Raw genomic sequence first — 14,691 nt, forward strand, 5'->3', positions numbered from 1 at the left:
GTAAGCCGGGTGGTGGCGCACGCCTTTAATCCCAGCACTCGGGAGGCAGAGGCAGGCAGAGCTCTGTGAGTTCGAGGCCAGCCTGGTCTACCAAGTGAGTTCCAGGAAAGGTGCAAGCTGCACAGAGAAACCCTGTCTCAAAAAACCAAAAAACCAAAAAAAAAAAAAAAAAAAAAAACACCCAAAAAAACAAAAAACCCCCAAAAAACCAGGAAGTATTACTTAAATAAAAATCATCACTAAGTCATTACTGAAATACCTCAGACACGCTAAATTTTGTAGAGAAGAGCACAGTACCCTGCTCTTCTGACTTTATCAGACTCAAAATTCCATAAACATGATTTGAAACAGCCACCCACCCTCTTTCCTGTTACTCCTTCCCCTCCAGTTCCTATTGGAGTATGTTTATGAGCACTAAGTGCTACAACCCTGTGGTTCCTAAGAGTACACAGCAGAGCTGCAGTTTTAGTACTGGCTCAAAAAAAAAAAAAAAAAACAACCAAAAATCAAAATACTGGTAACAGATGTAATCAAGGACCCTTATTTATGTATAAAATGGAACAAAAATAAAGCTATTTTAACACACACACGTAAATATTGTACTGAAATACCTTTAAAGAGGAGGAACTAGCATCAATCAGCTTCTCTCCTATTTCATGCTTCACAAACCTCCTTTGTACTCCCCTTGCCTGAATGATCTGATTATAGCAGACACAATCAAGCAAACTAAGTAAGCGTTAGTGCTGACTAACCTAAAGGATGCACCCACTCCAGGGCATACTAACACTGTTCAATAAGTTTATTTTTATTTATTCATTTTGTTTTCAAGAACAGGGTTTCTCTGTGTATTCCTGGCTGTCATGGAACTTGCTCTGTAGACCAGGCTGGACTTAAACCCAGAGATCCAACTGACTCTGCCTCCCAAGTGCTGGCATTAAAAAGCGTACACCACCATGTCTAACCTAAAAATAAATGAATCGTAAAAAAAATAAAAAGCTGTGCACGGTGGCCCACACCTCTAATCTTAGCACCAACACGAGGGAGGCGAGGGCAGGAGACTCGGATTCCAGACTAGCCTGGGAAGGGAGTGCGACCCTGTCCGAAAAGACAAAATGTGCACAGAGCTTTTGAGAATTTTCAGTTTTGGAGGACAGTGTTCCCCTTCAATAGTCGCTGAAGGCATGTCAAAGAGCCCTGTGCTGGACAGATCATCATGTTCTTCTGCAAACTTTATTTTCCCTCATTGTTACCTTGAGAATGTTGTATCTGCTGAAGACGCCTCCCGCATGACCTCCATCTCTGTGCTCTCGGACAGTACTCTGCATCTGACGGAAAAACCATTTAAAATATATACATTAGCTTTTGTCATTTCTGACTTGGGGAACATGGGTTTGATTCATTTGATCCCAATTTTTGAGAATTCAAGACAGGTTTTAGTATTTTTCTTGAAAGGACATAAATTACTCATGAGTACTATCTTTTTTTCTTCTTTCAAGACAGGGTTTCTCTGTGTAGCTTTGACTGTCCTGGAACTTGCTCTATAGACCAGGCTGGCCTTGAACTCATAGATCCAATTGCCTCTGCCTTTTGAGAGCTGGGATTACCATGAGTACTATCTTCTAGAGAGGACTATTAAGCACCCTGAAAACATATTCATTGGTGAAAAGTTACATAATGTAAACTAAGATAAAAGAGAATGCAAAATGTTAAACATAAAAGAAAAACAATGGTTTATTTGTGTTGATATTAGCCTAATAAAGCACAATATATATATATTTTCTTGGGAGTATGAGCTTTAGAACTAAAACTCACTCAATTCTGTATCTGTGCTTAATTCAAACAGATGAGGCACATGTAGAGTGTAGAGGACTCTTCAGCTGGGTGTAATGGCACACACCTTTAATCCCAGCACTGGGGAGTCAGAGGTAGGTGGATCTCTGAGCTCCGAAGGCCAGCCTGATGTAGAGACTGAATTCCAGTACAGCCAGAGCTACATATTGAGACCTTGTTTCAAAAACAAACAAAAACCCCACAAAGGAAGAGGGGTAACTCTTCCAAGATTTCAGTGGACTCAAGAATTCTTTGAAAAGAAAGCCATAATAAAAATTTCCCAGATAAATACTATCTGCATGTCGATACCGTCTGAGATTCTCCACTTTGTAATTGTCTTCACAAAGGGAGTGAACACTAGCATTATTTTCAAATGACAGAGACCTTCTTTCCAACAGAATTCTGGTTCCACATTAACTGAAGTAGTAATCCAAGTACCTAAAATTAAGGTTAATTAAGAAATTCAGAGCTGGAGAGATGGCTCAATCGTTAAGAGCACTAGCTGTTCTTCCAGAGGTCCTGAATTCAATTCCCAGTAACCACATGGTGGCTCACAACCATCTGTAATGAGATCTGGTGCCCTCTTCTGGCCTGCATGCATACATGCAGACAGAATACTGTATACATAATAAATAAATAAATCTTAAAAAAAAAGGGGGGGGGAGGGGGCTGGAGAAATTGCTCAGTGGTTAGGAGCATTGACTGTTCTTTCCAGAGGACCCAGGTTCAATTCTCAGTACCTACATGGCAGCTCAAAATTGTCTTCAGTTCTAGGGGACCCAACACCCTCACACAGACATACATGCAGGCAAAACACCAATGCAACATAAAAATAAAAATAAAAATAAATTTAAAAAAAAGGAGGGGGGAGAAATGCATTATAAAAACTTCCAAATTTTCCAGGTGGTGAAAAGAGGTAGAAAGCACATCCGAACAGATCTGGAAACGTCAAGGAACCAGCGACCGAGTCAACAATGTGAGCGCTTAGATCCATACTACCCATCTTCTTAAGCGTGATGAACATACCTCTTCCTCCACAGACTGAAATTCTTTATCATCAGGAGACAGATCAATGAGAATTGTTCCACTACCAGAGTTGTTTAGAGTTAAATATGGATTAAGACCTACGAAATGAAACTTAGAAGTAAAACACTGCCAATAAAACAGTACCAACCCAAACCAATCACGATTGATCTGACACTATCAATTCCCCAAATCCTAATTTCATAATAATTTAGATTTATAGAAATGCAGACAGGTACACAGTTCACCCAACTTCCCCCAGGCTTATATAGTTCTTTATGTAAACATACTACAATTGTCAGAACTTACTACTTAACACAGGCTTCATTTGGACTGCACTAGTTTTTCCTACCAATGTCCTCTTTCTCTTAACAGGATCAGAACCATGATAGCACATTATATTCCGACTACTAGTGAGTGAGTGTGTGGGGGTGCATGTGCCTATGTACACAAAGGACAGAAGCCAGTATCACATCCCTCAGAGCTGAGTCAGAGGCAACTGCTCAGCTTGTTATTGCTATGTGGGTTCTGAGATCTCAACTCTGGTTCTCATAATCGGGCAGCAAGTACTCTTAACCACTAAGCCATTTCTGTAGCTTTCTCTCTGCACACTAATTTTTTAAGACATTTTATTTTGTATGTTTGTCTGCATGTATGTATGTGCACCATGTGAATGCCTTCAGAGGCCAGAAGAGGACCCCTGAAGCTGGAATTAGAGAGAGCTGCATGTGAGTCTTCTGCAAAATCAGGACACCACTCTTTCCTGCTGAGTCCTCTCTCCAGCCTCTCAAGTAACTACTGTTTAACCTGACAGATTATAGTGGTTTTAGGGGCTATTCATGAAAAACCCCTTTCCCTTTTCTTTTATTGCTCATGAGTTCATAAACATACTTTCTTCTTCAAATTACTTCCTTTAGTAACTATTCAGTCTTTTATTCTAATAAAGTTATCCTTTCACGTTCTCTAACTATGAGTAAGAATTATGGAGACTTGAACAGCCTCAGGCAATTAAAAACCATCCTGTAAGTTCATAAAATTTGCTACCTGACTACTAATAAAAATGAATAGATTCTTTACTTTTATAATTAATTTGTCATACTTTCTATTTTTATTTAGAAAATGTGTATGTGTCTGAGTGTTTTTCCTTCATGTATGTCTGTGCACCATGTCATGCTTGGTGTCTGCAGAGGAAGAGAGTGTTTGGTCTCTTGAACTGGATGGAGTTACATACACAGACAGTTGTGAGCCTCTATGCAGTACTGGGAACTGCACACAGGTCCTCTGGAGGGGCAGCCAGTGCTGAGTCAGCTTTCTAGCCCCTTGTTAGGCTTTTACAATGTTAGCAGCCAAGAAACACGTTTTTTATGTATTAACTGTAAAAACAAATTCTTTAATGGAGTTTCAAACAAAAACTTCTAATTTATTTGTCATATCTGCAATACAGTTTTCATCTTTTAAGATCTACAAAACTGCCAAAGCTCTGATGTGTTCTCTAGCAGAGATGAATCTGTCACTGCTAGGGCTAGTGCACAGAGGAGCCTGTGGAGATGAAGAGCTTGAGATATGGTCTAAGAAACAAACACCAAGGAAGACTGCAGAGACTTAATGACTTTTGTAGGAAGTGTGGGGCCCACGTGGAGACTATTCTATAGAATACTATGATGGCTAGGCACAGTTGCACACCCTTGTCGTCCCAGCATGCAGGGAGGTAAGGTTAAGAGGACTACCTGAGTTTGGGCCCAACCTAGTGAAATTCTGCCTCAGAAAACAAAACAACACAAAACAAAACCAAAATCCCCATGAAAGTCAATAATCAAACCTCCCCAAACCCAAAAAGCACCCTTCCTCCAAAAAGACTAGGACAAAGCCTTGATTTAGTGATCTGTAACCCAGTACTGAAAGGTAAGAAAAGGCTGTCTGCCAGTCACCAAGAGCAGACTGTCAAAGGGCCTGAATTTAGTTCTGCCAATCAGATGTGAACAGACAACCCTGGCTTCAAGTGAATACCAACAGATGGCAGCTTGACCAAGAGCAGTGTCTCTGAAACTAGACTGGAGAAGCCACCGTGCCTAGGACACGCTTCTCCGTCATGAACAAAGACCGCTCCACCCACCTACAGTGGACCTGTCAGAGGGATGACAGGTCCTAAGGAGCACTGAGTCCTTCTCTTCTGTACCTGGAGACAGTAAACCTACTTCCTTTGAAGGTAGTGCTAACATCAGGATGGATCTACCTGTACTGTTTTCACTCCACTCGTTCCTGAAACTGTGTGTCCTGTTGGAATTGCTATCACACAGGATACCCCAGTGTCCTGTCACAGCTGCCACCACACAGGAAAGACACTGTTGGCTTAGCAGTGCTGCTGGCAGGTTTTCTTCTTTTATTGTTTGTTTTTGTTTGAGATAGGGTCTTTCTATTTAGTCCTGAAACCTATTATGTAGATTAGGCTGGCCTCAAATGCAGAGATCCTCCTGCCTCTGTCTCCTCTAAGTGCTGGGACTAAGGGCAAGAGGGAGTTGTGGGTTTTCCTTTCATTTTACATTTCAAAATTTTGTCATTATACTAGGCACAGCCCAGAATGACTTTATAATATTTTAAATACTGAGCCCTAGTTTAAAGGATTTCTTGGTGTCAACCACCTAAACTTTGAGTGGTCTTTGTTTTTCTTCTCAAGTGGATGCAGGTGCTGGAGAGATGGTCTGGTGGTCAAGAGCACTGGCCACTCTCTCCAGGACTTGGTTTGCAGAACCCACAAGGCGGTGGTTAACAACTGTATATACTGTTGTTTCAGGGTGTCTGACACCCTCTTCTGGCTTCCTGCGGTACTGAATGCAGGTGGTGCTCACACATACACAGAAAATACAAATATTGAATCCCATTCTGGCCAGCACATATTTTCCCCCTCTGAAAAGCCTATTCATTTTTGTAAATAGAAATTTTTATTTAATCCTAGTTGTATAGCTTTTATTTTACAATGTTTTAAAAGTTTATTCTTTTGATTGGCCAGCCAAATGACAGGTTCTAGCCCCTCACCCTACTGCCTTCCGTCCCTCCCCTTACCGATTTTTCCTGTTCCCAAACAGTCTCCCTCTGTGTCCTCCCCCCCCCCCCCCCCGCCTGCTTTCTCTATTTTACCCTTTTTTGTTTGTTTTTCAAGACAGCATTTTTCTATGTAGCCCTGGCTGTCCTGGAACTCACTCTGTAGACCATGCTGGCCTTGAACTCAGAGATCCACCAGACTCTCCCCCAAGTGCTGGGATTAAAGGTGTGTACCACCTCCCTTTCTGTTTTTATAACACATATGCTCCTATCCTCTCTCGTTCCTCTCCCTCATCAATTCCTTTCTACTTCCATGTCATACATGTACAGATTTAAATGTGGTTCCACATGAGACAGAATAAAGGGTATTTATCCAAGTCTGGCTTCTTTAGGGAGAGTTAGTTTACTGCAAACGTCGTAATTTCGTCCACTGCAGCTGAATAGAACTGTGTATATCACATTGTTTATACATTCATCTGTTAACTGACATCTAAGCTGGTTCCATGTCCTAGCTCTTATGAATTGTGTAGTTATAAACATGTATATGCAACTATGTCTGTGGTATGCTAGTTTAGAGTCTTTTAAATATATAGGGGGGGGGGGAGGAGGTCTGGAGAGATGGCTCAGAGGTTAAGAGCACTGGCTGTTCTTCCAGAGGTCATGAATTCAATTCCCAGCAACCACATGGTGGCTCACAACCATCTATAATGAGATCTGGTGCCCTCCTTCTGGCATACAGGCAAACTTGCAGAAAGAACACTGTTTATATTATAAATAAAATAAATCTTAAAAAAAAAAACAAAAAAAAAACAAAACTACACACACACACACCCCCCCAGGGGTGGTAATACTGAATCATTACCACCATAGTGGCTGTACTAGTTTATGTTCCTGTCAGTGGTGTGTGAGCATCAGGGTAAATCACCATTTCAGTTGAATGGTAAAGTAAAAAATGTGGTTCTGACTCTCAAAACAATTAATTCACATTTTTACCTAGCTCTGGCACACACAAATGCTAACATCTGTTGAGTGAATGCAATTTGCATTTTCCTTCAGCTAAAACATTATGAAAATTCTTCTTTTTTAAAGATTTTTATTTTATGTGCACTGGAGTTTTGCCTGCATGTATACCTGTGTGAGGGTGTCAGATCCTCTGGAACTGGAGTTACAGACAGTTGTGAGCTGTCGTATAGGTGCTGGGAATTAAACCCAGATCCTCTGGAAGAGCAGTTAGTACTCTTAACTGCTGAGCCATCTCTCCAGCCCACAAAACATTATGTATCTTACCAACTGTCTAATACCTAATCATTATCTAGCATCTTAACGTAAGAAAGAGACACCCATGATCCAGATCTTTTAAAATTATAACACTTTAGAGCTAGAGTAACTTCATTAATTATACCTTCCCATTTTCTAGGAGTTATCATAATACTAAACCCTGTTAGTGTCCTCCCTACTAAAGAGTCTGTCACAGACTTCTAAAGTGTTATACTGACACTACTTTTATATAAACAGCTAAACTGTCAACCAGTTATCAAAATGAAATACCTTGTTGTCCAGAGATCAGTCTTTCAACCCCTTTAATTAGCTTGTGTCGATGTCCATAAGCATTGATTCCAATCTCTTTCAGCTCCTTGTGCCCCATCTCAACTAGCACATCCAAGGTGATCTTATACAAGAGAATGAAATTATTCAGAATGCTTGCTCATTTGGTAGACACTCATGTATTTATATTCTCATAATACATTTATTTCACATTTTTTATTAAGATACGTTTTACGTATATGAATGTTTTGGCTGTATGTTTGTGCATTTCCCTTGGCAGCCACAAGAGGGCATCATCCCCCCCCCCCTCACTAGAGTTAGTTGTTAGGAATCAGGCCCCAGCCACCTGGACTGCTCCATTTCTTATTATTTTTAATAACTTCAATAAAAAAAACCCAAAACACCAAACCAAACCAAACCAAACCCCAACAAACCATCTGTTAAACTCAGAAAGGTGGAGTCCTAGGTGTCCTTTTCCATTTCATCTTTCCACTCCACCCTCTCACCACTGCCCTGTATCTAAGCTTCACACAGTGCCTTGCACGGTTCCTCCAGGATGTGGACTATGCTGAGCGGTACCTCTGCATCACTGTTCAAACTTTTACCTAAAATAAATCATTCCTGCTTCATGAAACTGAAGTCATTAATCCTGTTTCATTTATATAACTTCTACAAAGCGACCCCTAACAAATCCAGTTAACAGTAATCTTTTCCTTCTTTAAATTTATTAAAATCTTTGCCAGACTAACTTTTCATGTCTCTGCTCCATCTCCATAACTAGACTGCAGGTCACTGCATGTTCAAGTCTACAGTAATTATAATTTCTGAAAAATAACAACAGCAATAACAACAAAATAAGTACATGCAGAGGCTAGAGAGACAGCTTGTTAATCTTTCAGAGGACTGGGGTTTGGTTCCCAGTACATACACGGTGGCTTTCAATCATCATCCATAACTCCAGTTCCAGGAGATCTGACATCCTCTTCTGACCGCCACGGGCACCGGGCATGCATGTGGTGTACATACATATACAAGCACGCAGAACACTCACACACATTAAGTAAATCTTAAAAAGGATAAATACATATATCCTGATGGAATACTTTAAACTGGGGCTACTCAGAAAAGTTGAAATGTATGACTGGCACATTCAAATTCCTGTCCATAGTACACGGTACACTCATCATGTAGGAGGCCCAGGGTTCAGTGCCCAGCACTAAATACAACAGACACCCTATAAAAACATTTCCCAATAGCTTATAAGGTTTAAGCAATTTCAAGCATTTCCCAGATTTTCTTGAGTTTCTATGAAACACTAAACCAAACAATACAATTCATTTACTCACCTGTTCTCGTTCAAATATATCCATTAAGTGCTCCAGCCCAAGATTCCTTATGAACTGAGTTATACTGAAATCTACTCCTGGATCTGGGAGGAAAAAGTTCAGAACAAAATTTCACATCACAACACTGTACAAAACATAAAAGCTCTGTTGTGCTACTATATATGTAAAGAATGTATCAAAGAAGCAAATACTAACAGCCACTTATGCTATACCAAAAACTAACAAGAATTCTATAAACTTTTTTTTTTGAGGCAGGGTCTCACTATATAGCCTTGGCTAGCCTGCAACGCCCTATGAAGACCAGGCTGGCCTCAAACTCAGAGTGTCTGGGTGTGTGTCACCATGCTCAGCTTAAATAGTTAAGTAGTGAGCCTTCTCAAGTTTAAACATTTCCCACTTTACTTTCATTTTAAATTTTACTTTTAGTCTTATCTTTAAAAAAAAAAAAAATCAGCCTTCTTTCAGGTTCCTTTACAACAAAATTTATGAAAACAAGTTTTATGATGTTGTGTAGAGTAAGATGGATGTGACTGGGGAAAACTGACATCAAAAGAATGGGTCAGGGCCGGGCGGTGGCTTAGTGGGTAGAGGCACCTACTGTGTAAATCTGGCAACCTGAGTTCAATCCCTGGAACCCACTTAAAGGGGGAAGGAAAGGACCTACTTTTCAAAGCTGTCCTCTGATCTCCACACACATACCATGGCATGGAATTTGCACACATGCTTGCACACCCACACCAGCAAACAAACAAACAAACAAACAATAAATAAATAATAGGTCAGCAGTACCACGCTCACTATCTTTTGACTTGAGAGTTTCTACAGGAATTCTATTTACATTAGGAATACAAGAAAATAAAATGTGAATACTCTCAGCCTATATTAATCTATTTGATAGAGTTGTAGTTAAGATTTAAAGGACAATTTCCTACACTCTAAATGACAAACATGGAGCTATAGTTGTTTTTACAGGACTCTCACCTTCTTTTCTTTCCACACTGGCAGCACCTTCTGTTGTACTTGAACTAACTACTGAGGACAGTTCAGAGAAACTCCCAGATAAGTTGTCAAGACTGCTGGCTGCAGAAAGGCTCGAGGGGCTGGATGGACCTGAAGACAGAGCATCCGTGGTGGCTGCGGGGCTTCTCACACCATTGAGCACTTGAGGTTTATAGCACGAAGGTAGAGCAGAGGGGGGCATGGCTGCAGTCAAGAGAGCGCTGACGTCATCGGCCTAGGACACAGTTCAAGGAAATGAAATCTGTCAGACACAAGCTTTACAATTCCTCTATGCCTAATAAGATGCAATAAAAATAGGACAAACCTAGCAAATTCATACTGGGTCTGTTATCATACGACACTGAGAAATACTAGAAAATTTTAAGAGCGAAATATACAGGCTGATACCCAGCTAGCTAAATTGTCACTTAATATACAACGTAATTCAGAACACCCTTTCCAGGTCACATTTAATTAAACGAACAAACAAAAACTGCTAAATGTTGCAAACTACAATGAACAAAATGCTAATTTTAACACATGACTGAAAGGCACTGAAATTAATTACAGAACTACTGATTGATAAAGAACTTTCAACCCTATTTGGGGCTATATCCGCTTCACTAATGACATACAACTATTTACCACACTCAAACAATAAACTAAGTACTGAACTGGAGAGATGGCCCAGTGGGAAGGTAGCTGCCAGTAAGCCTCATGACCTGAGTTTGATCCCTGGTACCCACATGGTGTAACGAGAGAACGGACTCCTTTGACTTCTTTCTACAGGTACACTAAAGCACATCTGAGCCTCTTCTCCCCAACAAACTGCGGCTGATATACTGTGTACCTTAATAAACTTATCTGAGAGATCAGAGAGACAGAACAAGCCACAGCCAATCTCACCTCGCCAACTCAGCTGATCTTGTTTCCTCAGACTGAAAGCCTCTAAGTCTTCACCTGAATGGATCTCAGTTGAACTGCTGCTAAAAAGCCTCTAGTTCCTGGTACTCACACCTTATATATCTTTCTGCTTCCTGCCATCACTTCCTGGGATTAAAGGCATGTATACCTTTCTCTGCCCAGACATCACTTCCTTCCTAGTGCTGGGATTAAAGTTGTATGCCACCATACCTGGTTCTGTTCCCAGTGTGGCCTTGAACTCACAGAGATCCTGCCTCCGAGTGATAGGATTAAAGGCGTGTGTGCCACCACTGTCTGGCCTCTGTGTCTAATCTAGTGGCTGTTCTGCTCTCTGACCCCCAGATAAGTTTATTAGGGTACACAATATATAAACAGCAACAATTACAAAATAATATATAAAAAGATGCTAAGTAATCATCAACAGGGATGCTCTCTTGGTTGGTCATTTATATGTCCACACCCTTACCTTTCTTTCTCTCTTCAATTTGTGCATCTCTTGTATATAGTATTTATCTATAAAAAAGACCATTTATTCGGTACATTTTGGTACCTGAAACTATCTAAAGGCTTTAGATATTATTACTATGCTTAATTCCACTAACCAGCTATATTTTGTACCTTTTGGATGATGCTTTTAAACTTTACAGGCTAGGCAACTAGCAAGACTGCAACTTTAAGTGGTAGAGCCATTTGACTCCAAAGCTCACCATCTTTAAAATTTTATTTTGTGGGTATGTGTATAATTTGTATGCATGTGTATGAGTGTATAAATCTGTGCACGTGGAAGTTAGAGGAGTCTGGGGTATTGGTTCTCACTTTTGACCATGTTTGAGATGGTCTGTCTCATCACCACTGTGGTGCTAGGCTAGCTGGCCCTGGGTTTCTAGCCAACTCCTCTCTCACATAGACTCCTACTATGTATCCAGATCTTATGTAGGTTGTTGTGGGGATTCAAACTCAGGTGCTCCCATATGTGCAACAGGTGCTTTTCTCAGTCAGTTATCCATCTCCCCAGGCCTTATGCATTCTCTAGAGCCACTAATGGTGAATCAATGTCTGGGAGGAATGAACTCTAAATGCTTACTTCTTAATCAGCTTGGAACCAAAGAGACATTTCCAAGAAGTCTTTGTGCAAATACGGTTAGGTTAATTAGCCTGCTGGGGAACATCTCTTTAAATCTGAATACAGTCAAACTAAATCAGTTTCTGGGTCAATCGGTTGGGATAATCTCTCTCCATAGAAGACACTATCTTTCCCATTTCAAAATGTTTCTTACAGGGTGTGGTGGTACATGCCTGTAATCCCAGCACACTCAGGAGGCAGGCAAGAGGTTGGTGCAAAGGGCTGGAGATGGCTCAGGAGCTTAAGAACACTTACTTAAAAAAATAAAAAGCAAAAAACAAAACAAAGCAAAAACAATTGCTTTTCTTCCAGAGGACTCAGATTCGGTTTCCAGGCACTCACATCAAGTGGTTTACAACCTCCTGTGACTCTCATTCCAGAAGTTCTGACATTCTTTGGCCTCTGCTAGCACCAGCATACAAGTGGTGCACATAAACACATATAGACACATACATATGCATAAAAATAAATCTTTCAAAAAAACCCCAAAACATCAAAAAACTCTAGGCCAGCCAGGACTGCATAATAGATCCTGAAGATCCGGGGTGGGAAGGATGACCAAAACCTTCCTTCCTTCTACTTTACTGCTCTGGTCAGTGACCTCTGTAGCAAAGGCAAGGGAGTACTCCTCCTATTCCAGTGACTGACACAGACTTGGGAGCTAAAAAGAAGGCTCCTACATGAGCAGCCATGGAAAGAAAAGGAAAAACCCAGTTTATTTTATAAACCTTAAAAAACAGCAAGCATTAATTTTGTTTGTTTTGTGTGTAGTATGTGTATGGGTGCATGTGTGCCAAGGTGCACATGTGGAGGTCACAGGACAACTTGTGGGAGGGTCCTGGGATTTCACTTAGGCTGTTAGGTCTGACGGCAGTGCCTTTTCCAGCTGAGCCATCCAGCCGGCTCCCACAGACAGCTCTTGTAGGGTAAACACTAACAGGAGGAAGAAGCAGTGAGGAAGGACAAGGAATCTCTGCTAGTATCAGGCTTTGCAACTACACCTTGAGGTAATGAATGACCTAACTGGGTAAGATGGTACGATCTTCAGTCTATAGTACCATGTACTGTAACAGCATTTACAGAGGACCTGGGCCTGTTGTTTCTCAACTACTGTTCTTTCCCCCATATCCGAAGTACTTAGTATACAATAACTGACTAATAACATATCTACTTCACAACACCAAAGGATTCCTAAATTTAAATTTGAGCTAAAACCATATTCACTACGCAGACATCTTATGCATGCCATGTGAACTTTCTGAGTTTTCAAAGAGCCCATCACTTACTGAAACTAAATCTAAAGGTGTTTGTCCTTCTTGATTTTTAAGAGTAGGATCAGCTCCATGGGCCAACAATAAAGCACAAAGCTGTGTCCGTCCCTTTTGGGCTGCTTCATGTAACGGTGTGAAAGCCCATTTGTCCGTGGCATTGACACACGCATTGTACTTTATCAGTAAAGCTGCTACGTCTACATGCTGGAAAAGAAAATATTCCTGTTACAGTTGGAAATGTTTTATGGCACTTCACTTCTTAAGAAACTGGTTCTGAGCTGGACGTGGAAGTGCATGCCTTTGATCCCAGAGGCAGAGGCAGGCAGATCTCTGTGAGTTCGAGGCTGGCCTGGTCTGCACAGTGAGTTCCAGGACAGCCAGGGATACGTAGAGAGACCATGTCTCAAAATGAAACAAAACCTGGCTCTGTACCTACCTTCTTATTTTCAAACTTATCCTGGAAATGAAAAGTAAAGCTACTTTTTCTCAGCATTGTAACTTATGGGTAGCTGCTTAAGAATTACAGTTCAGAATCTGACATAGGAAAATAAACTAATATAACTTCAATGATTTCTAACTAAAGTGTGTATTGTAACAGGTGAATATAAATTTACAAACTAGCAGCCTTCCTCAGTTATTCAAACTAGACCACTGACAATGGCCAACGCTGACCAGAATCTTCAGGGTTGCTGGAAGTCCGTAACAATGTATCTGAATCTCTAAAGATTCCTATGAAACCTATGGACTTTCTGGACACACACACATAAATTAGTATTTCATCAAAACCAAGAGACAGGTGCCAAGGATACTACAACAAATGACAAATATATTGTCATGACACACAGCATGCTTATAGTAGATTAAGAACTACAACTTCTTATTTTGTTCTTTGTGAAACAAGTCACATCAAATTCCATGTAAACTGTGATACTGACAGCCACTTTGAAAAAAACCATAGATTTTTAAAGGTAACACGGGAGAACTTACCCCATATGATGCTGCATTATGTAAAGGAATGAGTCCTCCTTTGTCTTGAGCATTCACATCAGCTCCATGTTGCAACAAATACTCTGCAACTTCCAAATTATTGTAACCAGCTAATTCAGAAAAGAAGTAACATTACTTTCACTAACAAATGTAGAAACATTACGTATTACTATACAGCTATATATTTTTAAATAGATATTACTAAATTTTATGTAAGTTTGAAATTATAGTATTTAATCTTGTGGAAAAAAAATCCTCCACTGGCCAAAATGTTAGAAGCTTTTGGTATTGTTAGTCATTGGTTTTGCAGACCCACCAAATTACAGAAAGATTTCCTCTATCCATTGAAAACTTCTCTACCTCCAAAACTGCAGGATCTCCATTGCACAGGACAACAGGATATCCAAGAGGAGCCCCAGTGAAAGCCCATTATCGGTGTTGTGGCAGAAACCAGAGGCCTCGACCCAGACCAATGACTCAGGGTCATGAACACTTGTAAGTAAAGATGCATCGACTAAAGGGTAAACTGTGTGTCTTAATGGGCCATACTACAGCTTCCATGATCAGATTCTTTTTATTTTTTTAATTTTTGTTTTGTTTTGTT

The 14,691-nt window shown here is 40.4% G+C and overlaps 1 protein-coding gene across 1 annotated transcript in view; it reads right to left on the reverse strand.

Moving 5' to 3' along the window:
* Tnks2 (tankyrase 2) overlaps positions 1–14,691 on the reverse strand; it is a 67,914-nt gene that overhangs the window by 8,424 nt on the left and 44,799 nt on the right. The window contains 7 exon segments of the mRNA XM_059253755.1: positions 1,251–1,325; positions 2,857–2,954; positions 7,441–7,561; positions 8,784–8,866; positions 9,765–10,017; positions 13,116–13,304; positions 14,088–14,197. Coding sequence (XP_059109738.1) covers positions 1,251–1,325; positions 2,857–2,954; positions 7,441–7,561; positions 8,784–8,866; positions 9,765–10,017; positions 13,116–13,304; positions 14,088–14,197 — 929 coding nt within the window.

This window comes from Peromyscus eremicus, chromosome 1 (assembly GCF_949786415.1).
Source record: "Peromyscus eremicus chromosome 1, PerEre_H2_v1, whole genome shotgun sequence".
Taxonomy (NCBI): domain Eukaryota; kingdom Metazoa; phylum Chordata; class Mammalia; order Rodentia; family Cricetidae; genus Peromyscus; species Peromyscus eremicus.